General features: G+C 46.5%; 1 protein-coding gene across 2 annotated transcripts in view; it reads right to left on the reverse strand.

The window, feature by feature from the left end:
* The window catches only part of LOC142573218 (uncharacterized), a 325,311-nt gene that overhangs the window by 133,845 nt on the left and 165,016 nt on the right, over window positions 1-26,450 (reverse strand). For both annotated transcript variants that reach the window (XM_075682810.1, XM_075682809.1), the window contains exon 21: window positions 9,770-9,975. In XM_075682810.1, coding sequence (XP_075538925.1) covers window positions 9,770-9,975 — 206 coding nt within the window. The remainder of the gene's footprint in view (window positions 1-9,769; window positions 9,976-26,450) is intronic.

A 26,450-nucleotide genomic window follows, 5' to 3' on the forward strand; every position in this document is an offset into this window, starting at 1 on the left:
GACCATTGTCACAAGTAGGATTCCCTCACAGCAGCTGGAAAGTCAACCTCAACTGTACAGACATACTCTCAGCCAGCGCACAATAGCGAGTGTTGCATTTCACTGCTTTAATGAGTTTATTTTGGTTTGGATGAGGGTCATCTGCATCTTGGCAACAGCCAACGCTGTTTTTTGAGCTCAAGCTCCTTCAAAGAAGTGGCAGCACGCTTCCTTTCCCATTCATTCCTCTATGCGTAGGTCGTTTCTCTGCTTGTCCTTCTGCCGTGCGTTCTCCCCATGGAGTATTTGAAGCCTCCTCTTGGTCAGTTTTACAGTCAACGTCTGACTTTTCAAACTCCCTATGGGCTGCGAAAATGTCCAAAAAATGGGGCAGTCCTAAGAAATGAATGCATGTCTTTTACTGCCCTTAAGGGTTGAAATCGCCACAGGCACGTCCGAAAAAGCTCAGAAGGACGGCCAATAAACTTATTAGGGAAACCGGTGTTTGTGCTATGACAGGAGACGGCGTGTGCACAAGTGTATAATTAAGGAATACATACATTATCCCGTAATAACTGCCCCTTCACACGCTTGTGAAGCTTCAGCGCAATACTTCTTGTATGTTTCACCGTGTAACATTGCTGTATTGAGGGAAAGGTGACGTTTGGAAACCGGCATCACGCAACGCGCCGTGCTTTCTGAGCTTCGAAGACAATCGCAAGGATTACACAGGTGGAGTTGGTGCCATTGCCGACAGCGATGAATTGATTTAATGAAAGACACGACACTGGACAGTAAGAAGTTTAAAAGTGAACGTCGAAGCAGCTAGGCCTAGCGTTTCTGTGTGCGAGAGCACTGGTTAAAGGCATTGAGATAATCAAAATAGCAGCGGTGCTGGATTCGATTAATGCCGTTTCGGACTTGTGGTCGCGGCAAAAAGTCAGGAAAATCGGACGGTAAAGGGTTCTTGCGTCCGAAATTTCAGACGTTCTCATACTTGACTATGGGGTACGTGGTGATGTCGTGAAGCCATCCGAATTATCGGACATGTGCCAACAAGCAAGCGTCGACTGTACATTGCCAACTCCTCCAACCGACAACACGGCGTCAAAGTCGATTCATTACGATTCCTCACTGCTACTCGAGCGAGAATTAGTGCAACTTTCCTTCACTTTCAATAAAATGACAGCGAATTTTCCCTGATAGAAGCAGAAATTCCCCGAGTTCTCGCTGAGTATTTTCAGACTGCTCAAAATCCCTGAGAATTCCCAGTTTTCCCGGTTGGTAGACACCCTGAAGAGGTCATGTGTTGGGCGCCACTGAGCAAAGCTATGGGCTTCATAGAGCGTTCACTTACCAAGGCTGGTTGCGTGATGTAATGCTCTCTCCTAACATTTTCCTTCTTCAATGAAAATGACTGCACATCACGTGGCTCGATCATTGCTCAGCACACAGCCGGCCCTAACGGTAAATTGCAGGCGCAGTCCACGCCATTTCATTGTCAGATTTGGCGTGATTTGTCACCTGTCAAAGATTCTGAAATCTTGAGGGTCACAGCAACTACACATAACGCTCACTCAAACCCCTCCATCACTCATCCGCCGTGGCACGAATGCTTTCAACTGGGTCATGATAATTTCAATCCAGCCGTGTAAGTCCAAAGCTAGTCTTGTGAAAGGTTGCGCAAAACTACAAGAAGAGGCTGATATCCGTCTCCTAATGACGTTGGCAACGAGGGGCCACCGAACGGCGTGTTGTGAACAACTTTACTGATTCGGCACGAAGTCACAACACGAGTCGCCAACCTCTGATGAAGCAACACCAATTATGCCTAGTGGCCTGGGAGGTGTGGCAGGGTGTCTACCAAGTTGGCATTCCCAAATTCCCTGAGTTTTCCAGGTTTTCCCTGAGTGCTTCTGCAAAATTCCCTGAGTGATGCAGAACTATGTTTTATGTCAAGACGGGCTGAAACCATATTGCCCGATGCTGTCACTCTAGTAAGCACATGAAGAAAAATTAAAAAAAAAAAAAAAAACGACTTAATCCAATTTGAATACTAAGTGTTTACATTATTCAAAAAGAGAATAGAAGGGTGGGGTAAGTAAAATGCACAGCAAATAAACTGTCTTCAAAAAATATTGCAAATGGAGTCGGGCACTCTCAAATACAATGAATAAAAAGGAGATACATACAGAAGCAAATGTTTTTGAATATGAGCTATTTCTATCAACTGATAGCAAGCTCAGTGGTATGAGGCCCGAACTTTGTCACAATTGAGATTTTCTCTCAACAGCTCGTAAGTCAACCTCAACTGTCCTGACATACTCTCAGCCCGCGCACGAAGCCTCAAGTGTTTGTTTCACTGCTTTAAAGAGTTTATTTTTATTTGGATGAGGGCCACCTGCATCTCGGCATCAGCCAACACTGTTTTTTGAGCTCAAGCTCCTTCAAAATGACGGCAGCACGCTTCCATTCTCGTTCATTCATCAATGCGTAGGTCCTTTCTTTTCTTGTCCTCCTTCGCCACTCCTTCGTCCCACGGACCATTTGAAGCATCTTCTTGGTCAGTTGCACAGTCCATGTCTGATTTTTCGAACTCCCTCGGGGGCGCGAAAACGTCCGAAAAATCGGCCAGTTAGAAAAAATAAATGCATGTCATTTGCAGCCCTTAAGGGCTCAAACCGCCACAGACACATTCGAAAATACCCTGAAGGTCTGTCGATACACATATTAGGCATATCGGTGCTCGTACTGTGGCAGGAAATATTGGGTGTACGCGTGTATAATTAAGAAATGCATACTGTGTCCCGTGGCAATAGCCCCTTCCCACGCTTGTTATGCTTCACTGCAATATTTTTGCGTATGCTTCACCAAGTAACATTGCTGTACAGAGGCGAAGCTGACCTTCGGGAACCGGCATTATACAACGCACCGTGCTTTCGAGGCTTCTAAGCCAATCGTGAGGACCGCAGAGGCGGAGTCCATGCCATTGCTGACCGCAGCAAATTCTTTCAATAAAAAAAAAACGGCACCCAACGGCAAGAAGCTTCATAGTGAACGTCGAAGCCGCTAGGCCTAGCGTTGCCGCAGTGGTGGCTACGGCTGCCAGCAGATCTGCGTGCGAGAGCGCCCGTTCGAGGCGGCGAGGTAATCAAAATGGCAGCGGTGGCAGCTTTGATTAATGCCATTTCGGACCTGCGGTCACAGAAAAACATCCGGAAAATCGGACGGCGAAGAGTTCTTGCGTCAGAAATTTCAGACGTTCTGATACATTGACTCTATGGGGTACGTGGTGGTGCCGCGAAGCCGTCCAAATTATCAGGAATCCGGAAAGTCGGTTGTTGACAGTACACTGTGAACTCCTCCAGCCGACAGCAGGACGTCAAAGACGATTCATTACGATTCCCGACTGTTACTCGAGCCAGCATTACCGCGACTTTCGACCTCTTCAATAAAATTGCAGCTAATTTTCCCTGATAGAGGCACAAGTTCCCCGAGTTTTTCCAGACTACTGAAAATCCTTGAGAATTCCCGGTTTTCCCGGTTGTTAGACACCCTGTGTGGCCATTGTGGCAATCGACTGCAAGCCATCACAGAATGCTTGCCGCTAATATGTCCGTATGGGTGGCTCATCAATAATCTGTGCTGATATCACACTTGCGAGTTGGATTGATGGCTGTTGAAGCGGCACAAAGTTCTTATCGCATATTTATTTATTTATTTATTCATTTCCTCAAAGGTCTCTGTTGAGACATTAAATCAGGGAGTGGGGAGTTAGTGATAGATAGATACTACAAATTGCAAAGGGATATTTCCGATGAGTCGCTTGAATGCAAGTGGGTCGATGACAGTGGCAACTTCGGCGGGCAGGCCGAAGGCATATTCAACATGATTTGTGGCTAGCCAGCCCAATCTTCACAAATGCTTTCGCACTTTATGAAATACGGACTGCTATTGTTGCTGTTTCCTCTGTCCGTGTCACATTATCATTTCAATCGGTCATGTCATCCCAAACGAACCTTGAACCAACAGAGGTGGTCACGGCCCATGCGGCTCCATTTCGCGAATTTCGGCGTTTGGGTATGGTGTGTGCGATCCCACATCAAGCCGATGCCGGGAAGAGCTTGCAGTGATAAAGCCCAGTACCACGTCAGCCGGGCAGCTCACTCACGGCGTGCTCGGCGCTCTTTTTTCTCTGAAAACTGCAGACTAAGGTGCACACACAACTGCACACTGATCACTTGGAGAGATTTATAGGCATGCTTTGGTCACAACCGAGGAGGGAGGTGGTGCTGGCTATGCCGGTGATGCATACGATGATGCCGCTGGCCACATCTCCTTTCTTTTAGTTAAAGAAAATGACTGTTTCAGAAACTCCACGTAGTGTCATAGCTTTCACCGCTGTCTTGAGCTTCGCCTTAGTGCCAGGGGTTGGGGTCCAGTAGACTGTGGCATCATCATATTTGTTGATGTGGGGCTGTGGGAGTGGATGCACACTTTCAAAAGTTTAACACCCCTTGTTCCTTCATCTGTTCGCCAAATTTATTGTTCGTAGCAAACTGAACTTGACATTGTTTCGTGCAGCATTATGCGCACCTGAGCGGCCCGGGCAGATGACAGTGAAAGTACGCCAATGGCATGGAGTGTTGCGACTAAGCTCTTGACCATCTTCGTTTGCCACGAAGTAGGACCTGGGTCTTCTGTGACCACGACTGCTAGGGACCACTGGAGACTGCAGGAGCTTATCTCTTTGCATCTTTTTCCACTCCAGTATTTAAAAAAATGAAAAAAGAAAAAAGAATTAATTATGGGGTTTTATGTTCAAAACTACGATTTGATTACGAGGCATGCCATAGTGGGGAACTCCGGAAATTTGGACCACACGGGGTTCTTTAACATACACCTAAATTTATGCACACGGGTGTTTTCGCATTTCACTTCTCCACCCAAGTAGTATGCTGCAGAACTGTGTCGTGCTGTAGTGTGCCTTGCCCAGAAGCATCTTCACCTCTTTGACGGCTTCCTCTACGGTAGTGCGGGCTCAATGTAGTGTGAACGATGTCACATAGCTTCACGTATTCAGCAAACTTGTGGCTGTTAGGCGAGGGCATGGGTCTTAGAGGCTGAAAAATCGCAGAAAAATCGCAGAAAAATCCCTTTTTTGAAAATGTTTTTAGATTCTACAGTATGTGATGCATTATTAAAGAAATTTTAATGCATCTCGGACCAATATTTTGGTCGTAATGGCATTTTATATAATGTCGGCGAGCTGTATTTTTCCTGATAAACGTGCGAAAAAGGGCCTTTTTCCCTGACGCGCAGTTGCCGTTCTAAGTTTCCGATTGCAGCGATCTTGGTCTTGCTTGAATGTGAAATTCTTCTTGTACAGTTTTTGCACCACCGCTACTCCATGTGCAGAATGGCTATGAAGAAAAAGTCAGCAAAAGAGTTGCCCCGAAGAACAATTCCATTTGTTGACCGAGACACGTGAACGTAAACACTCCATGCCATTGGCATACTTTCGCTGTCTGCCCGGGCCACTCAGGATGCGCTATGCTGCACGAAACGATGTATAGTTCAGTTTGCTACGAACAATAAATTTGGCGAACAGAAGAAGGAACAAGGGGTATTAAACTTCTGAAAGTGTGCAGTAGCTTTAGAAGATGCCAACAATAGTTTTTACACCCACCAAGCACTGCAAAAGCCTCCCCTTGACAGCAGAATAGGCTTAGCAGATGAAAACAGTCTTGGCAGCAGCCGGTGTTCATGCGGAATTCCAGCACAACTACTGCAATCCAACGAATTGGAGAAGGCGAAGAAGGCTCAAGAAAAACAGCAAGACTTTGCTTCAACGCTGGCTACCAATAAAAAATCGGGTTTTCTCGCTCACGCTGATGCCACCGTGGCTGGTTCGGATGCAATGCAGACGCAATTCATTATGCTAAGCCCCGATTCTATAAAGGCTCTGCCGTCTTCTGTGAAATGCAACTTGCGGTGCAGCAGTGGCCAAAGGGGAACGTGACCACGGTCTCGCCATAGAGGTAATCATCTCGTGTGCAATCTGCGATGATGCCACATCAGTGCAGAGTTTGCCGCGCAAGTGGCGGCTAAACGTGCACCCCGTTTTTTGTTAACAATCTGGCTGTGTGCAAAATGCGGAGCACCGGTAATTGGCAAACAACATTCAATGACATTTATTGGGATCAAAGTTATTCATCTTGTGCGCGATCTGCATTGACGAGTCGACCAAACATGCAACGCATTCCTCATCAACAATCTGCTGCATGTGAAATGTGGAGTACTGGCGGCAAATGACACACTATTTTCTTTTCATTCTTTTTTTTTATAATAAACGTTTCACACTGCGGCACACATACTAGGGCATGTGCCAGCGGCATGTTAGCTTGTTACAACAGGTGACATGCACATACTTCATTATATTTTTCAATAAATCGAGTTCTCTGTATTTTTCTCAATTTTCTCAAAACTAACTTTTCACTCAGCCTGCTTATTTGTGGCAACACTATCTCAAAAACTAGGTCAGCTACAATTGTATTTTTTTGTTATATGGAGCTAAATGCATAATGGTTGAAGTGCCGTTAGCAGATTTGCCAGCCATACTGTAAACAGTGAACCTTGATGATCTGCTACATTGCAAATTCTTGTTGGATCTGAAAACTGCTTGCAGCACTTCATACCTTAAACATTCTGTGGCCCACTCATGCATTATTATTGCTTTCTGCCCAATATTTTTTTACTATTGTCTCCACAAACGACAGTAATGGACTTTCAATTATCTCCATAATTTTTTACTCTAAGAAAAATAATCACATTTTTGTAATCAGCTGAACAAGCTGAGTAAGACCATGTCTTCTAATTAATTTGGTCTAGAGTTAAGTAAGATAGCTCTATACACTATGTCCCCCCTTGAAGGACCCCCCACCAGGTCTGGCCATTTTGAGCTGACAAATGTAGAGCATACAATGCACGGTAACGATCTTGTCTGCAATGTACTACATCGCAAAGCTGTGGAAAGACCTGAAGTTACAAACCAAACGCCGTTTTCCCTTCTCCTTGCGGCCACTGCTCTCTAAGCCGCAGGATGACATACATGTGCTAGTGCGCCTACGTATACGTCTTCGTGCTACGACGTCGCTCGTGGTGACATGTGACTTCGAGAATTATTCAAGGCAACATCTGTTCTTTGTGTAGTCTGTTGCTCCAATAGACGAATTAAAGCTTAGAGAAATAATAAAACACACAAACCATATGTCTGAGTGTTTTTTGTTTCACTTCCCACTCCAGCAAGAGAGATGTACAGTGGAACCCCGGTTATACGTCCCCCGGTTTTGCGACGACTTGGGTTTTACGACGGATTAGTGCAGTCCCGGCGAAGTCCCCATAGAAGCAATGCATTAAAAAACCCGTTATGCGATGCAATTTTACGCCTGACCCCGTTATATGATGACCCTCGCAAAGCGCGGGACGGAACGGCAGACGAAAGAAAAGTGCCGCGGGTCTCTTTCCTCGCGCCGTCTCTCCGCATGCGGAGCGCTTGACACCACTCGACCAGTTCGCTGCGGCACAGCTTTCTTCCCTGCCTCGTCTCATCGCTCGTTTCCCTCTCCCCCACCAGAAGCCGCCCGCGACGCTTGCTGTGCTGAAATAGAGAATTTTTTTCTACAAAAAGCGAGGATAGCAGTTTTATTGGATGTACAAACTTTTAAACATTTACTTACGAACTAAATTACCAAGCATGGTGTCATGCGCACACAAGCAAACATTAACAAGTCACTTTCTGTGGGTGATAATGACAGCGTTCTTTTTTTTTCAGGTCCAGTACGAAAAACATTTATTTTTTCGAACTCTTTGTGACGGATTGACCTGCATTCCAAGTGTAAGGTTTTGCACAGAGGCTACTGCATGTCTAAATTATCTGAACCTCGGCTTTATGTAAGGTTAAAATTTCGTTGCAATTGGCCTGCTTGAGGTTGGCCGATGCGGCATTCAACACCATATCTCTTGCTGTCCAAATGCCACAAACAGTAGTCAGTGGCAGGCCTTTTTCCTGTGCCAACACAGAATTCTTTGCTCCACGTAGTATGGCATTGACGATCTCCATTTTTTCTTTGATGCTCATCATGCAATACTTGCCTGTTCAACACGGTACAGTCCTGTCACGATCAGGCAGCATCCGCAGATCACTCTCACGAAGTTCAGCACACATGCAATATGGCAGATGAACAAAACAACTGAGCACATGTACGTACTATGCCGCTTCCGCGGTGCTCTCACCGACAATGTCAAGCAGTATCTCGCAAGAGAACTCTCGCAGGCAATGGGATCTCGCTAGGTTGCTTCACCATGGCTTCTAAGATTAATAGTGCAAGATTGTGCACGGCACGGCTCAGAGACGAGGTTCTGCAATGGCCATGGAGATCGGCGCATATGCACGCAACGCATAGCTCGCACTTGGCGCACTCCATGCAGAATCGGTTGCCCATGGGAGTCGGAGACTGCAACTGAGGAGTATGATGTAAATTTGAAAAGAACATTAACCGGCAGGCATGTACCGCTAAGGCTTAAGCGGGTACAAAACACATTAAATTTCCGCTCTGTTCCACACTGCAATGTAACATTGCTTCAAACAAGGTCGCTGCACTTCTCGCACGCTCAGCAGACTCGCCCGCTGAATACTGAATAGTATGCCGTTTCAAAACAGTCTTGGATGCTGCTGGACGCGCAGGCTGATGATCCGATGACATCAATCTGCAGCTCGGTCCAGTAGAATCAACAGCGCCAGTAGAATGTGCTGTGCCAGTAGAATTTGCCGCTTCGAATGCAACAGGTGGCTCCCGCCATTGCGTTTGTGCCAGCAGTTCAGGCGGCACGCCCTCATCCGTAATCTCCAGCCTCTCGCTCCGTTGACAGTTTATTTTTTTTTTCATAAGCTTGACACATCTTCTTCAGGTGAGCGTCTCCTGACACACCAAAAGATGGAAAGATGGTGCATCAGCCACATGAACACAAGAGAAAGCAGACGACGGCAACCCATGTAAACCGGCAGCAACGGCAGAGATGGCGGCATACACAAAACAAAAATAACAAGATAACAGCCACTTTGGCCGTGCTAGCCAATCGGAGGCATAAGATGGAGGGTTCGCCTCGAGCGCGTCCACTCTGTTCAATCAAGTGCCTGAAAACAACTTCAGAAACGCGGCAAGAACAATCGTTCTGTTGGAGCGGCGCCATTTTGAGCTGGCGCAAAATGAGCACAAGGAAACCAGCTTCAAAAGAAGCACAAAATGGCGGCATTCGGCTGGCGGCTTTGGCTGCAGCGTGCACAGGAACTTTGAAAAAATTTTGCCTGGCACAGGACATTTCATGGCTCCCATGGCATTTTGAAAGGAAATTTTCGTCTTATTTACTGATCGAAATCAGTGTTAATAATTTGAGGTCAGGTGCTTGAAGGCACAAACATTCCTAAAATGCGTTTTTCTCAAAATCAATTCTTTGGCCAATTTTTACCATTTTAAACCCGCATCCCCCTTTAACGCAGTGACCTATCCATGTACCTGTCAGATAAGGAGTTAACCTTCCGAAGAAAGTGAATTGCAATTGTGTAATGGCAATGAGTTTTCAGAACAAGGGTCACTGAAAATAAACCTTTCTTGGTACTTAGTGCTTGCCTGTCATCCTGTTTCTTTGTCCGTCTGTGTTTTTCTGTGCTACTATTTGTGATAATGTCAAACCAACGTGCCCAAACAGCCGCAAATCTATGGGAGCAGACCTGAGCCTGGGCGGCACATGGAGGCCAGGGCAGCGAGCAAACAACAACTGCCACAGATGTACGGCACGGTCGTGGACCTGACCACGAGAATGCCCCAGGGCCGCCTCGAGCAGAGGAGTCAGTGCACACAGCAGGTTGTCATCCCTCGGACCCGCCGTGCACTGGGAGGACAGAGCCCCACACAGGGCCAACCAAACAGGCTCCACCTGCAAGATGGGGGATGTAAGCGAAAGCAGCGCTTGATCTCATTTCATTTATTTCCCCTTAAGGGGGGACGCGGCTTTCGCATCGCGAAAAATTGCCAAAAAATTGATTTTTCGAAAATCACATTTTCAGTTTTTACAACCCTTTTTCTATCTGATACCCAAATATCATTACTGTAAACCACTTAGAAGTGCTCTAAAAAATTCGTTTTATCAGCCAAGGTGTCGAAAAATCTCGCGGGAATCAAGAATGAACAGCGTTTTTCAAGCCACAATATCTCCGGAACGGCGCGACTGAGCGCCGCCATCATGGTCTCATTGGAAAGCGCATTTCTCAGTCTTCAAATCTGCCGCTTCAGCTATCTCCTCCATACAGAAACAAGCGCACAAAAAGCAAATGATTTAAGGTCATGTCGGAGTCTGCGATTGGCCGCGCCCGCCACGTGACTCTAGCGCGGTTCGCCATTGGTCTGGCGCTCAAGTCGTCTGCTTGGCTCTTTGCACCACGGGAGTCTGGAGGTCTCCACTCGCCGTAATCTTGACGTGTCAAAACGGGCGCTATGCGGACATCGCGGTAGCGTGGCCGATCCCTATGTTTGTGGACGTTTCATACTCGTGGCTAAGCATTTTGAGCATCGGCGACGCGGATTTCACGACCAAGGCTCACACGCGGAATCCTCGGATATGCGGCTAAGCCTTTCAGCACTCGGTGTGTTGGAATTCGTGACGAGGCACATAGTGCATGCAATTCTCAGACATGCGGCTAAGCATTTCGTGCCTAGGGAGTCTCCGACTCGGCGATCAAGCACATCACGCACAGACTTTTCGGACCCTCACCTAAGCATTTTGCACGTCGGCACCGCAGACTTCGCGAATGAGCACATCGAGGGTCGACTCCTTGAGCCCACCGCAAGGAATTTCGCGCGTCGGCACCTCTGACTGCGTGAATAAGCGCATCGAGGGTCGACTCCTCGAGCCCGCGACTAGGCATTTCGCGCATCAGCACCTCGGACTGCGTGGCTAGGTACTTTGCGCGTCGGCACCTCGAACTGCGCGAGTAAGCACATCGCGTATCGGCTCTTTGTATCTGTGGCTAGGCACATTTCGCACATCGGCACCTCGGACCCGCAACTAAGCATATTGCGCGTTCACTCTATTATCATATTGTCACAATAGCTCGAAACAATATGTATCATACCACTCCTTCATAAAGAGAACCTCATCATGAGCTCTGGTTACTAGGCCCCTTGGGTTGGCACAGACACCTGGCTGCAGAAGTGATTGAGGCATCATACAAAAGTACAATTCTGGAAAGCACCTAGCAGCTGCAAATCTATCACTGGCTTTCTGATCCTAAGTTCTACAGCCATTGTCAAGTAAAGATGACTTGGGAGGCTGCTGACACTCAGACCCTTCATTCTGTAACATGGTCGATTTTACCAAAAGGAAAAAAAAAATGCCTCACTGTTTGTACTGGAGATTGCTATCAATCAGGCAGCCTGCGGGTACAGGCTGCCTGAATGTACACTGGAACTATATTCATGCCCACAGTTCTGCACGTCACTTGATTTGAAAGTTAGGCACCATGCTCTTTGTAGAGCAGCGGCAGCAAAGAATGCCCTATAAAAAGAAAAGGGGGAGGGGGGAAGCGCGCCAGACCAGAGGCCACATGTACAAAAAGCCCCACATCACAAAACATCCCGAAGACTACAAATTTGGTGCCTTTTAGAGAACTGAAAAGAAGTTGAAACTTTAAGAGACGTTTTCTCAAAACTGTTTTTCTGCCTTTCTGCTAAGTTTCTGAAACTGATTTCTATGTTACTGTTTAACATATTCTGACTCTGCTTTTTTTTTTTGTCACGTTCCTTGGGCTGCAGTGCAGGTCGTGACATTCTTGCTTTCTTAACTTGACCCTTTGTAAGTTTATGATATGGCTATTTGTCTACCCCGAAAGTGCGCTTGATGCAAAGGTAACATAAAATATGGCTCTCCCAAAAATTTGTTGCGAAAAACGAAATGCAAGAATGTCACAACCTTCAGCACGCATTTAGCTATGCAGTCAATAATAAGCCTTCTATCATGGTTTTTAAGTTCCCCAGGCTCTCGAGAAAGTTAGAGGGAGAAAAATTCTGCTCATTTAAATTGAAGCAAGCATTCTCAAGATATCACTCTAAAGCTTTTAGGAATAGGGTGCCTCGATGCCAGCACCGCCATTCAGGGTGGTGCCATTCTTTGACCACCCCCACGCCGCCATATTGAATCACGGTGGGCGGTCAGAGTGGTCGCAGTTGATCGGTGCTAACAGCTGAGCTTGCGTTGTTCGAGGCACTCGCTGGTGGTTCAACTTGTTTAACAGTGTTCGACTGTGTGACTGACAAGCTTGTCAAGTCCACTGAGCCATCATGACGGGCTGTTGTGTGCCAATGTGCTCCGGGTCAACACGTAAAGGCCTGCGTTGTTTTCGTTTCCCCCGGGACTCGGAGCGAAGAAAGAAATGGGAAGCTCAAGTAAAGCGGGATTGGTGGAACGCAACTAACAGCTCATATATCTGCGAGGTGAGTTGCAAAACAGTTAAGTCTTATTGATCCGTATTTTGCAATTAAAGCAAACTTGTGTGCGCGGCTGTTGCATAGGCAGCGTATAGGTACGCGCATACGTACGGGCGCGAGCGTGTTTTTTGTTTTGAACTTAGCTTTTCTACGCGAGTAGTGCCCTGATTATAGAGTCGGACGAGGGTGATTTTGATTCGCGGAATATTTAACACTAGCAAAAAATCGTAACGTCGCACACCTGTTTTATATTTTCACAGAAAGCACTGGCGTCTCCTTTGCAAAGTTCGCGTCGCTATTGTTTATACAGCAGAGTTACTTTTACGTTAAGCTAAAATAGAACCAAAAGTTAAGTGCTCGTTATTTGCTACTGAAGGCACACACTGCTTCATTTGGAGAGTGCGGCTGTTGTGCTGGTGCCACTCGAAGCGCTGCGGTTTTCTTTGAGATCTCAATAGATAATTGCGGCTCTCATGTCAAAGTGCATACAGGATTTTTTTTTATTGGTATATAATTGCATCGTGCTATTCGAAAGTGACGTAGCCGATGTTATGATCGCGGGCATATTTGCACTACGCTGTTCGTAAGCAGACCTTATCGCTGCATGTTCGCTCCCGATCGTGGTTGCTATTCCGTGACGGAGCTAAATACCTAAGAAGGATGTACTCATGTAAATGTGCAGCGAACGCACATTGTGGGTCAAATTTTTCCTGAGCTTTCTGGCTCGGCGTCCGTCGTAGCCTGCGCATTGTTTGGAAACGTGCGAGGTTCGGTAATACAGCAACATTTTTTATGAACATTTTCTGTTAAGCACCTTAAATAACTGGTTATTTTTTACAAGTATTTTTGTATCAGCCCAAACAAACGTGAATAATCACATTTGGTGTTTTATTTTTTTTTTTAGCTCCACTTTGAAGAGGACCAGTTTGAGAAAAATCGGCAGGATGGACGCTGCCTGTTGAAGTCTACAGCTCTGCCCACGCTGTTCGACTTTAGACGTGAGTAATAATTGTAGTGGAGCGTATTATTTCCGCGATTCGCAGTTATTTCAATAAGCATTGAGACATGTCTTTTGTATTTTTATTATTCAGCTCAACCTAAACGAAGGAAACTCCCTATGAGACGAACTGCCGAATGTGGACCTGCTGGCGAGGAAGGCACCAACTCCTCCTCAACACTTGCTACAGACGCTGACCAAGAAGACTCCGCAGAACTGAGTCGAGATAGTACCTCTTCTTTCGAAGAAAATGCAGTCGAGCATTAGAGCAATGAAGATATTTCCTCGCTCTCTGTATGTGAGCTACGAAAGGCTCTGCAAGATGCGAAAAAGAAAAACACTGATTTGCAGGAAAACTTGTCGACATCAAAAAAGAAGTTAAAGACTACTGCCAGGAAAACAAAGCAGTTAGAAAAAGACCTCTCAACGCTGACCAAAAATCTGGATTTCTAGAACGAGGACCAGAAGGCTGCCTTGAAGAGAAAGAGCTGGAAAAGCAGTGCATGGAGTGCAGAAACCATAAAGAAAGCGCTGCAACTCAAATTTGCTTGTGGTTCTGCAGGCTACGACTTACATTTAGAACAGGGCAATCCTCTTCCTTCACGAAGAACACTTTGCAGACGACTGCAGCACCTGTCATTTAAGCCCGGCGTTTTGATTGATATAGTAAATATGATGAAAGTGAAAGTGGCCGCAATGTCAAACATTGAAAAAGACTGCTTCATATTTCTCGATGAAATGAAAAGGGCGTCGAGCTAGACCGCAGTGGTGACGGCTTCCTTGGCAAGGTGACGCTCCCTGAAACCGACCGAGCAGCAAACCATGTACTCGTCTTTATGGTTGGGGGCCTAAACACCCGCTGGAAGCAGGTGATTGCTTATCACTACACAGGTGCTTTTGTCAATGGAGAGAAGCTGAGAGACTTTGTCGTCCATTTAATCAACCTTTGTGCAGACATTTCTTTGCGTGTGCTGTGCGTGACATGCAACATGGGGAGCTCCAACCGTGCTATGTGGCGGAGCTTAAACCTGTCAAGCTCCCGCTACTCTGTCCCTAGATGCACTGCTCCCCACCCATTTGACAATTCTATGTCATTGTTTTTTATGCCGGATCCTTCACATGTACTAGAAAATATTAGAGGGCACCTCGTGTGAAAAGATCCCATGAAACTTAGTGAAGAAATAGTGGCAAAGTACAATTTACGCAGCAGTGACGTGTTGATTGAGTACATAGAAGCGCTCCTAAAGATGGACTCAGAACAACTGAAGGTGGCACCTAACCAGAGTACCGTGCACATTTCCAACGGCCACTTATCAAAGATGAAGGTAGGGGTAGCTGTACAGTTATTCCGGGAAGCACCTGCAGCTATAAGGTACTTTGTAGAGCGTATGAAGCTGCCACCCGAGGCTGAAACAACAGCCTGGTTTTGTGAAGTAATTTTCAAGTGGTACACAATCATGACTGCACAGCACCCTGTTGTTGCTCTGAGCTTATCAAATGAAAGCAAATATGAAGAGGCTATTGCAACGCTGAAACTTGCTGTTGAAGTCATTGAGAGCTTAGGCATTGGCATCAAAAAGGTCTGGAAGCCATGCCAGGCAGGGGTGCTAATGTCCACTGCTGTAGTGCTTCAACTGCATGAATTTCTGCTAAAGAAATGTGGCTATGCATTCTTCTTGACAGGACGATTGGCCCAAGATTGCCTGGAGAACTTGTTTTCGGTCATCAGGATGATTTCTCCTGTGCCCTGTGCATATGATGTCAAAAATGCGCTCAGAATTGTGTCAGTTAGCCAGTTCCTCAAGGTACCTAAGAACTCTGGTTATGAAGCTGACGACAGCAACTACTTAGTGGATTTCTTCTCTGCAGAGATTCAAGAAGTGCAGAAAGAATTTCAAGAACCCTCGTACGATGATGAATGCACATAGGGCGAGCCATTGTCTCTTGTAGAAAATGACTTCATTGCTCACTTGGCAGGGTATTTGGTGAAGTCTTTTATATCTACTGTACTAACAAACCATGTTCCACCTGTACTGAGACCCTGATTGCTGATGAGGCGTCCGATGAGCATGCTCTTGTGCAGCTCAAGCAGTACAATCAAGGTTCTAGAAATTTGGTGTATGTAAGCCATACGGTACTGCGCTTTGTTTCTTCCTGTGAATGTGTCTTTAAGATATTTTCACAGGAAAATGATGTTTGTCATTTGGATCACCCAATCAATACATTGACGAGCCTTATTGAGCGATCAGTTTCTCTGCCACCTAGTGAATGCGCTGACCACCCAAGAGTTATGAGAAAACTGACGTGCCGTTTTGTTGTCATGCGACTGCGTATCTACCTCCGCTGGCTGAACGAGCCTGATGATTCAGACAACGGTTATGGCAGCAAGACTGTGGCTGGCGTGAACTTGTCGTAGAGTACCTTGCTTTAAATCTTACACCACTCCGTAAATAGCTGCTTTTTTACCACTGACTTGCTGGCTTATTTTGTAGTTTGCATCTTTCTTCATGCTTTGTTTTCATGTTTGTTGCAAAGGTAACACCACAGTGCACGTAGCGACTTTTTGCCCCTATGTCTTGCTCGCTTATGTGGAGATTTGCATCTTTTTCCATGCTTTGTTTTTATGCTTTCCTTTTAAGGTTAAACCCCCCTGTACATACCCCACTTATCTGTCCCTCTGTCTTGCTTACTTGTATTGTAGTTTGCGTTTTTTCATGGTCGACTGCACTTGACATTAAATAAATAATTTGCACTGTTTCTTTTTTTTTTTTTTGTTTTGTTGCCTTCGCTGTCTGTAAGGGGTGAGGTTGACAAGCTAGGTTACATATTGTTCTGCAGCACTAGAAGCTCAACCTTTAGGGACCAGTTATTTTCAACATCCTAGCCCATCACCACCCAATTTTGCAGGCAAAATAGGAATTGCATGCACAGGCATCGTCAAAACTACAGCTTTTTACTAAACCTTTTCTGGTCGATTGTTTTTCACAAAGCATAAATTTTCAGTCTGTTACTTTTATTTCGGATTTAAAATTGTTAGGAAAGAATTACTGCAGTTATTTATTGACCTCAAATTCACCCTTTTTTGTGTAGGTGCACAAGCATGATTTATATATGAGTACAGATGGGCATGAATAAAATAAATACAATGAAAAATATATGCAGAAATGCGCTTCACAAACGGAGGAATCGTAGCAGAACAACCGGTGTCCATGTCCAGAGCGCAAGCGAAGCCTGCATATGAGCGCACGCAAGAACGCTCGGTGGTTGTGCGCCTGTCAGAAAAATGAAACGAGTGGAAAACTTGCAGTAGCGGTTTATCCTACCGCCAATGAGGTGCAATCAGTTTTCATGGGCCTTGTGAAAGAAAACGCAGGTGCAGTGGCAACGTTGGTATACGCGACAACGTTTGTATGTACCAGCGCCAGCCTGTAAACAGATGTGATTGCACCCCTGTGGGCAATAAATAGGCGAGGAACTCACAGTTACACTTTGAAAGATTAAAAAGCAGACAGGTTGTCTTTGCGAACAAAACAAACAGAAACAGCTTGCGCGACCGAAGCGAAACCAACCGCCGCGCGCGAGCGGCTGATGACGCGCGGCTGTTATCATAGTGCAGGAATTGAAAAACCAAAAACCACGTACAAAAAAAAAAAAAAAAAACAATTTCTTCCACTCGCACGGAGCGGTAGCACCTGCTGGGCAACGGATCTTCAAAATGATAGCCTGTTTAAAATGATAGTCAACTGACGGCACACTAATTGTTCAACCTCGACCACTCGGGGCCCTAAAATTAATTCGTACAATTACGTCTTCAACCCTCGGATGTTAAAACGGCTATTATGAGTAAAAAGATGCGCAATGCAATATTGATAAAAAGATTGTTCAAATCAAAGCACTCGAAGCGCGCCGAGAGCATGAACGGCGCCGTTACGAACGCTAGTGCAGCCGATCCTGTGAGCTTCAATATGGCGGCGCCTTTGAGGTTGTCTCCACCCTGAACGGCGGCGCTGGCATCGAGGCACCCTCTTTAGGAAAGCATCAGGGACACATCCTAAACATTTGTGCCAATTTTCATCAAAATCCACGAAGAAATAAGGAAGTTGATTTTCAAAGCCACGTCCCCCCTTAAAGGCACTAAGGCATTATATAAACAGAGGCTTGGCTACACATTCTGAAAGCTCACAATAACACAATACAGGAAAACCTCGTTAAACCGTACCCGCTTAAACAGCCTCTCCACCTTGCGGGTTTCCGCAGAACTATTACGTCAGTAGTTTTGTTTTAAAAGTAGTAAAGTCAAATCCCCAACTCAGCGGCCATTGAACACGACGCATTTTGTATCTGCATAAATCGTACCAACTTATTGCTTACGTATCGGATAATCAGTACGGTTTCCACTTCTCATTGTGCAGTCACGGCGGTGCGTCATCCCCATTGGGTGGCTCGGCAGAACAACAAGCCTCAGAAATTGGAACAACGGCCCCCAAGCGCCCTGTTTGTTTGCGCGTGAAGCCACATCAACATCAACATCATTTCGGCGCCGTGCCAGAGCATTGTGGCGTCATGTAAGCTAGGGCTTGCGTCATGCCAAAGCTCGGATAAAAAACACCGGGTGCTCAGCATAGAAGAAAAATTGGACATTGTTCGTGCTATTGAATGCGGCACAAAGAAGACGGCGCTGGCACGCGACAAGGATCTACTGCTGACTATAGTGTGTGGCATTTGGAATGCGAAGGAGAAGTTGGTAGATGTAGCAAGGCTGAATAAGTGCAATGTCACGCTTATATGTATGAACTGCACATGACTCACTGGGGCACTACTTTGTATATATATCCCGTTCATTCTTCCAATAAAGTTGTTCATTGCCTGGTGGCAGCGGTTCACTACATGGTGGTAGCGGTTCACTATCGCTATGTCGGTCCCGTCAATGCTGCTTCCCCCACCGAAACCACTGGACCTATCAGCAGACACATGGCTTGGATGGAAAACTTGGAAATGCGAGTTCACATTGTTTTCCATGGCTACCCAGTTAAGTAAGCAGCCCAAAGAAATCCAAGCAGCAACGTTACTTGTAACAGTTGGAGAGGAGGGCAGGAAAGCTTACAGCGCGTTCAAATTCGAAAATGAAGCAGATAGGTACGTCGATATTTTGCTTCAGAAATTTGAAGAATTCTACAAACCAGTGGCGAATTTGACGTTTAATGAATGTCATTTTGGATCAAGAGACAAAAAGCAAGGGTAGTGTTTCAATGACTGGCTAACAGACCTCAGGCTTCGGGGACCTAGAAGACCGGCGAGTTCGGGGACTTAGAAAACCGTTTGCTCCGTAGCCAAATCATTCTGGGACTGCGAAACAAAAGCTTGCAGGAAAGGCTTATTTCCAAGAACCCATCATACAGTAAGACCATTGAAATTTCCCGGGACCAGGAACTGGGAAAAGAGCAATTTAAAGAAATCAGTGAAGGAGCAGAAGCAGCACATGCCACAGTAATTCAAGCAGTCACCACAGAAAGGAAACCAGGTGGTCATTGTGGCTATACCACTCCCAGTGGCGAAATATGCCCGGCTGAAGGAAAAACATGCAAAAAGTGTGGTGGGCGTAATCACTTTGCTCAAGCAGTATAGCGTTGGTGCGACGACAAACCAGAGGCGTCAAAAACGTGCTGCACGAGGTACCAAGCAGAAGAAGACAATTTCTTTTTACAAGCCCTGACTGTCAGCGCAGTCGAAGCGGCAGATCATTGGAGTGCAACAGTTGACATGGAAGGCCGCAAGCTCACGTGCAAGCTAGACACAGGTGCTAACTGCTGCGTCATTTCAAGCAAGGATGCTAAACTGCTGCCGAACAAGCCCCAGCAAACCTGCTACGCCACACTGACCACATTTTTTGGTCATAAGACTACTGCGAGAGGAGAAATTCGGCTGCAACTGGGTCAGCAGACAGCAGAGTGCACGAAGAGTCGTTTTTCGTGGTCAAACAAAATGTGCCCGTGACGCTAAGTGGATCAAAGACGGAACGCGTGGGTTTCTTTGTAGCGTGCAAAACTTTCATGTAGAAGAGTTATTGTATTTACTCGAATCTAGGCCGACCCCGATTCTAAGCCGACTCCCTAAAGTACGAAGCCAACAAAAAAATATATATATATTACCTCAAATGTAGGCCGAACAAAAAAAGCGAGGACAGCGTTCACAAAATGAAAACAGCATTTATTGAATCTGAATGCGCAGAGCTCATTCAACGTCGTTGTCGCTGCTAGACTCGTCGCTGTGTTCCTTGTCACTGTCACCTTCAAACAGCGCACTATCTTCAGTACCGTTAAGGGGGGGGACACAGGTTTTGAGGAGAAAAAAATCGCGAAAGAAAAATAAATTTCTTGAAAATAACATTTTCAGTACCTACAACTACTGTTCCTTTAATTCACCAAGTTTCACATCTCACGAAAGAGTATTTTGCCTGCAATATCAATTTATAACACCACTGCGAGCTGCGTTCTGCGCAAACAACCCTTTCTATCGCGGCGCGTAGCTATTTTCCTACGCGCTTACTACGCTTTTCCTACGCCATCTTGGTCTTGTTGGAACGAGAAGCCTTTCTTCTTCAATTTCCCGCCAAAAGAGAGTCCATCGGCTCACCGGTGACGTTAAAATCTGCAAAGAAAAAAAAGTCCGAACGCGCGATCCCATTCGTCGACTAGCGCGCGTGATCAGAAACGCGTGCTGTGGTTGGCTGTGCGAGGTTCCTGTGGTCTGCTCCATTCCGCAGGCGACGTGACGGCACATCTCATAGGTTTGTGACGAATGCGCAACGATGACCAATCCACCGAAAAGTTCACCAGGAGGCACAACTAAGGCAAAAAGAAGAAGCAATCAGCTTATAACTTTCAAATGCTTTCCATTCCTTCAGAGAACATCAATAATTGTCCGCATCGTCCGCCGCCAACCCCAAGTGATGCCGAAGCCGCGAACGATGCCGAAGTAGGCCTAGCCAGCTCGCCTACGAGTGAATGTGTTCCGGACAGCGACCCCGTTCGGCGTGACACTGCAATGTTGCAGCGTGCAGATTTGCTGCAGAGGGAGATGAATGCTCATAAAACTTCAAGTTCTTGGGTCAATGCCAGCAACAAAGCGGAACTTGGATTTGCTCACTTGCGCCGACGGCGTTGCAGCCGCACCAGTCGACGCTATCGTCAGTAGGACTCCGTGACCGCACTAATGTCGTTTCTCAAGCGCAAAGTGTGCGGCGGTAACGTCGTAGTAGGCAAAAGCGAATGGGAATATGGCCTCGCCATAAAGATCGTTATCACGTGCGCGTGCTGCGGCGATACCGCGTCGGCGTGGAGCTCGACCTGCGTGAACGGCAACCTTGCTGCGCGTGCGATACAAGCCACCGGGAATCGGCGAACGGCGCTAAACGATGTTTTTGGCACATTTGGGTGGCCGTGGTCAGAGCGACTACATTCCTGGTAGGCTTTTAGCCCCTTTCACTGCAAACTAGTGCAAAATTATTTCTGCAATTTTGGTTAAAAGTGAATTTATTTCTTTTTTTCTCGTTTTCTCAAAACACCGATTTTTGACTTGCTGATTTGTGCTGATTTGCAGAAGCGATATCTGTGCCTTCAAGGCAGGTAGAGCCATAGTTTTTGTTGTGGCTTATTTGTAGCTGAGTGTGCAAAGTACACAATGGTAGGAACAGATATTGGAATTTATGCTTTAATATTTTTCAGTTCTGCTTTAGATCAGACGGTAGGGAACTCACATTTGGAACAGTGGATTGAATTGCTATAGAGACACTACTATTAGTTACATCAAAAAGGTATTCCTACCACTGTGTTCCCTATTTTCTAGTACTAGGCATGTGACAATATGAATTTTTGTAGCCCAGGTATTATTCTCTTGTTTCTGCAAATGATGAACAATGAATCTCACTTATCTTGAGAAGTAAATGGCCTATTGGAAAAATAATTACACATTTGAAATCATCACAAGAATCTTAATAAGGTTCCAAATTTTCATTAATATCGATGAAAAAAATGAATATTATATCAAGAGCAGTGTCCCCCCTGAAAAGGACTGTGGTCGTGCTGTTAGTGTGGAGAGCAAGCGAATGTCCTTGGCAGCTTTTCAAGCAGCTGTAAAGCGGAGGCAGCGAAGAAATCCCCATTCAGATCATTCCCCTAGAGCTTTCTGAGCCATTGGCTATGACAATTTCATGCATCCAGAATAATAAAATGCTTTTTTCACACGGTGGCTAGTTTTTTCCAATTTTCTGTCCATCTTGTTTTTCTTCTGGTCATTGTGTTAGAAGTGCCTGCCGGCGTTCGCGTTGCCATGAGCTCAACAACTCTAACCACGGCAAAGAAGTGAAAGCAGTTTTCTTTGAGCAAGAAAGTAGACATTCTTCGCGAGATAGAAGATGGGAAGAAACAATCAGTTGTGGCTAAAGAACGTGGAGTGACGCGGTCGACAATCGCCATGATTCTCAAAGATAAAGAGGAAATCTTTAAGCACCAGCAAGAATCTCAGCTTACCCCATCAAGGAAGCGACTGCGGCTCTGCGATTTCTGGAATATTGACGCAGCAGTGCTGACTTGGTTTAAAGACGTAAGAGCACAGAATGTGCCCGTGTCAGGCCCAATGCTGCAGGAGAAGGCGCGGCAGTTCACTGCAATTCTTGAGGTCACCAGCTTTGAAGCGTTTTCGCCAACGAAACGGCGTAACCTGGCAGTTTGTGTCTGGCGAGGAGAAGGCAGCAGATGAAGCAGCAGCAGCCACGTGTAGGGAGGAAAGCTTCCACGAAATGGTCAAGTCTTACGCAGCAGCTCATGTTTTTAATGCAGACGAGACGGCCTGCGTTTATCAGCTGCTCCCGGACAAGACAATGCATTTTAAAGGAGAACAGTGCAGAGGCAGCAAAAAGTTGAAGCTTCGCGTCACCGTGCTGTATTGCTGCAATGCAGATGGCACTGAAAAGTTGAAGCCTCTGGTGATCGGGATGTTTCTGAAGCCGCACTGCATGAAAAATGTACTGTCGCTGCCGTGCCAGTATAGGGCGAATCAGCGTGCCTGGATGGCCCGCGAGCTCTTTTCCGAGTGGCTGCTGACGGTAAACGAGAAGATGAGGAAGGAGGGGCGGCACATTTTGATGATTGTGGACAATTGCTCAGCGCACATTGTCAACATACGGCTCACGAATGTGCGTCTCGAGTATCTGCCGCCGAACTGCACATCAGTACTTCAGTCACTGGACCAAGGAATAATAAGGAGCATGAAGTCGCACTTCCGGAAGCGCCTTGTTCAGCGGCTGCTCATCAACCTGCGCCTGAAGCACTCGACAGCCATCAACGTCCGACAGGCTGCAGAAATGCTGACAGGTGCATGGTGGAGCGTCACGTCCACCACCATCCAAAACTGCTGGAAGGCCGGCTTGACGATCACAGATGGCCAACCACTAACCGATCAACCGGCAGCAGAGGACAGTTTGAGCGAGCTTTGGAGTGAGGTGGCCGAGCAGCTAGCCATCGATCCTTCAGTCACATTTGACGACTATGTCCAGTGTGACGAGGCGACGTGTACCTCAGCAGAGGTTACCACTGATGACATACTGCAGAGCGTCCAGGGCACGGCGACTCAAGATAAGGAATGCAGCGACGACATGGACGATGACGTTACGGCAGCACCCGAAGACCGTGACGAGTCCGTGTCGGCCGCAGATGCGTTGGACTGCTTGCGAAAACTCCGCATATTTATAGCCAAAAGCGGCACAGCGACCGAAGGCGTGCATAAGAATGCGGACGGTCTGGAATCGTTCGTGCTGCAGAGTCTGTGCTGCACCCATCAGAAGACGATCACAGACTATTTCAAATAAATGTGCCTTATCTTACGATCACATGTGCATTGTGTGAGAAACGAGTTCAAGGAGGTACCGTTTCAAAGGTAGGACGTTTGCGTTACTGCAATGCTATTGTTATGACTAATTTTTGGTCTTTTGATATAACTACCTTTCAGAATAACGAACATTTTCCCGCAATCCCCTGAAGTTCGTTATACCGAGATTTCACTGTAATACCACATTTCTGCACCTTGAAACATATTGAAATTTTGAGGAAGGTGAAAAAATAAACATATCGCATGTGAAGTTACAACTTTTAACTTTTGTAACTTTGGATAGAACAGAGGTAGAAACATGAGACAATGCTTACTGCACTTCTTGAACATTCAGGAATGCTTTCACATAACTGTTACACTTCTTACTGCAAAGAAATTTCTGCCAGTCATCCCAAAACATGGGAACAGGAAAATTGTATAAAATATTTTTCTCTTTATATAGAGAAAAACTAATTACATATTTGCATCAAGCACATTAAATTACATATTACGTACAAATTTCATTCCTCTAGCAGCAATATATCAATAATGGTATTGCTCAAGGCCCTGGTCCCCCCTTAAGCGTATTAGATATGCTGCACTTCTTAAAGACGCGCACGATCAAAACACCTGGGATGTCGTCCCACGCTGCAGCTACCCAGCACGCCAGCTGCGATGGTGATGCATGTTTGATGCGGCCCGTTGTCGTTAGCATGTGGTCTTCGTCAGTCAACCAGTCCGTGTAATATCTCTGCAGACAATCCTTGAAAGGTTTGTTGATGCAGACATCAAGTGGCGGCAACTGGGCCGTCATGCCACCCGGTATGACAGCGAGGTCCGCATTCACTCGGGCGAGCACAGTCTTCACGTTGTCGGTCAAGTGCCCACGGTAAGAGTCGACGATGAGGAGCGAGTTATTTGTCAAAAGGGCTTCTGGACGCCGTCGCCACACAATCTTAACCCACTCTTCCACCATCGCACCCGTCATCTACCCGTTCTCATTTGCCCGCACAATGACATTTTTTGGGAAAGTTTCTCGAGCAGGCAGTGTCTTCCTTTTAAATATCATATAAGGAGGGAGTTGATGTCCATCAGCTGTGCAGCACAGCATCACAGTTGTGCGCTGCTTCTCGTAGCCCGCAGAGCGCACCTTCACCTCCTTGGCACCCATTTCATTCACGGTGTACGCCAATGGCATATCTAAATACACAGCCGTTTGGTCCGCGTTGCCGATTTGCCCAAGGTTGTAGCCTGCCGCTTCTCTCTTTCGCAGCACGTAGCACTGAAAAGCTATCAGCTTTTCTTTGAAATCACGTGGCAGCTTCTGGGTGATTGAAGTGCGACGTCGGAGGCTGAAGCCAAAATGTTTCATGAATTTCTGAAGCCAGCCCCGGCCAACTTTGAAATATTTTGGCATTAGGCCTCGCTCCCTCGAAAGTTCCCTTGCTTTCGCTTGGAGCATTTCTGATGTCACTGGAAGGGCAGCTGCTCTCTGCCTCCGAACAAAGTCGGCCAAAACTGTCTCCACTTTGTGGTGACGGCCTTTCTTTGGTCCGCTAAATGCCATCCTCATTGCAGCGCATGCAAAAAGCTGCCGTCGTTGTCCCCTCCAACGACCGACGTTTTTCTCGTCGACACCTCTGCGGCTATCACAACTTTTCGCTTGAAAGCGGCACTGTAGTGGCATCTCCTGCTTGGTGCCATCGCAATAACACCACACCGCACACCGATAAGGCCGACACGACACAGGTAAAAATGGCGACCTCGGTTGTGTACGGCTGGCTACTGGCATGGTTAGTAGTGGCTGCGATACTGACTTTTCTAGATGGCGCTAGCTATGCACCATATTTAGCAGTTTCAATGAAAAACTGGCACGTTTCTTAAAATTTTCAAATCTAAGCTGACCCTAGAGTTTGGAATATGATTACAGTCAACGACCGATTTTTCAGACCCTCCAGGGAACATAAAAACGTCCAAAAATTCAGGCAGTCCGAAAAAATGAATGCATGCAAAAAACCGTGCCTTTTTTTCTTTTTTTCTCGGATCTAGAGGTAAAGGGCGAAGTACCAATCTTCCGAAACCCTGCCAAAGCATCAATGAAGATGCTATAAAAAGAGGCGTTCAAAAAATCTGTATGCAGCCGACTGCCGGTTTATTATGTACATATGCATCGTCGGGCAGCCAGTGTTATTGCTGCAGTGGCTTAAAGAACTTGTTGATTGTTGTTTGGACAGCGTTCCGGTTGCATGCGATCATATTCGCCTCGATCTGAGCAAGGGTCATGTCAGCACTGTACACTGATGAAAAAGTCAACAGTGCTCGCGTCAACTCGCCGTTTGTAGGCGGCGCAGGCATTGGCTCCTCATTTTCAACATCGGAGTCTTCTGAATCCCCCACAACCTGACGGACTATTCCCTCGTCAGTCAGTTCTGCGCAGAAGTTGAGCTCACTGTCAGTGTCAACAAACTGTTCAAAAGTTATTTCCGTGGGTACGGTACTGCTTTCCGCGCTTCGATGCCATCAGCGAGGACGACAAAGACGGAGTGGGGGCCATAGAAGGCAAGCGAAATTCTCAAGTTGCGAACAGTGGAGTTCGCTGACGGGCGTCGAAGCACCTAAGCCTAGTGTCGCAGAGCACACTTGGCACAACAGCACAACCACACACCACACTAGCCAAAACGTAGCCTGAGCAAACACACGAAATAGCGCCGCTCCGGAAACTCAGCCAGAAGCGGAAGTGCGGCCATTCACAGCGATGAACATAGCCAGCATGGCCAGACCAAATCGGTGTGTGACGGCTAGATTCGGCTAGTTGTGGTACGAAGCGGCGATATGCTTCGGCTGCAAGTCGATATCCTTCGCAAGGGCGCTGCGCAAGAAGCCAAAGGACCTTCCGTCGTGTCAAAAAGTCCGTAAAATTGGACGGTGGGGGGTTCGAGCTTCCGAAACTTCAGATGTCCTTATACATTGATTCTATGGGGCTCGTGGCAGTGCTGCGAAGACGTCCAAAATATCAGGCATGTCCGAAAATTTGGGCATCCGAAAATTCAGTCGTTGACTGTATTTGA

The sequence above is a fragment of the Dermacentor variabilis genome, chromosome 2 (genome assembly GCF_050947875.1).
Source record: "Dermacentor variabilis isolate Ectoservices chromosome 2, ASM5094787v1, whole genome shotgun sequence".
Taxonomy (NCBI): domain Eukaryota; kingdom Metazoa; phylum Arthropoda; class Arachnida; order Ixodida; family Ixodidae; genus Dermacentor; species Dermacentor variabilis.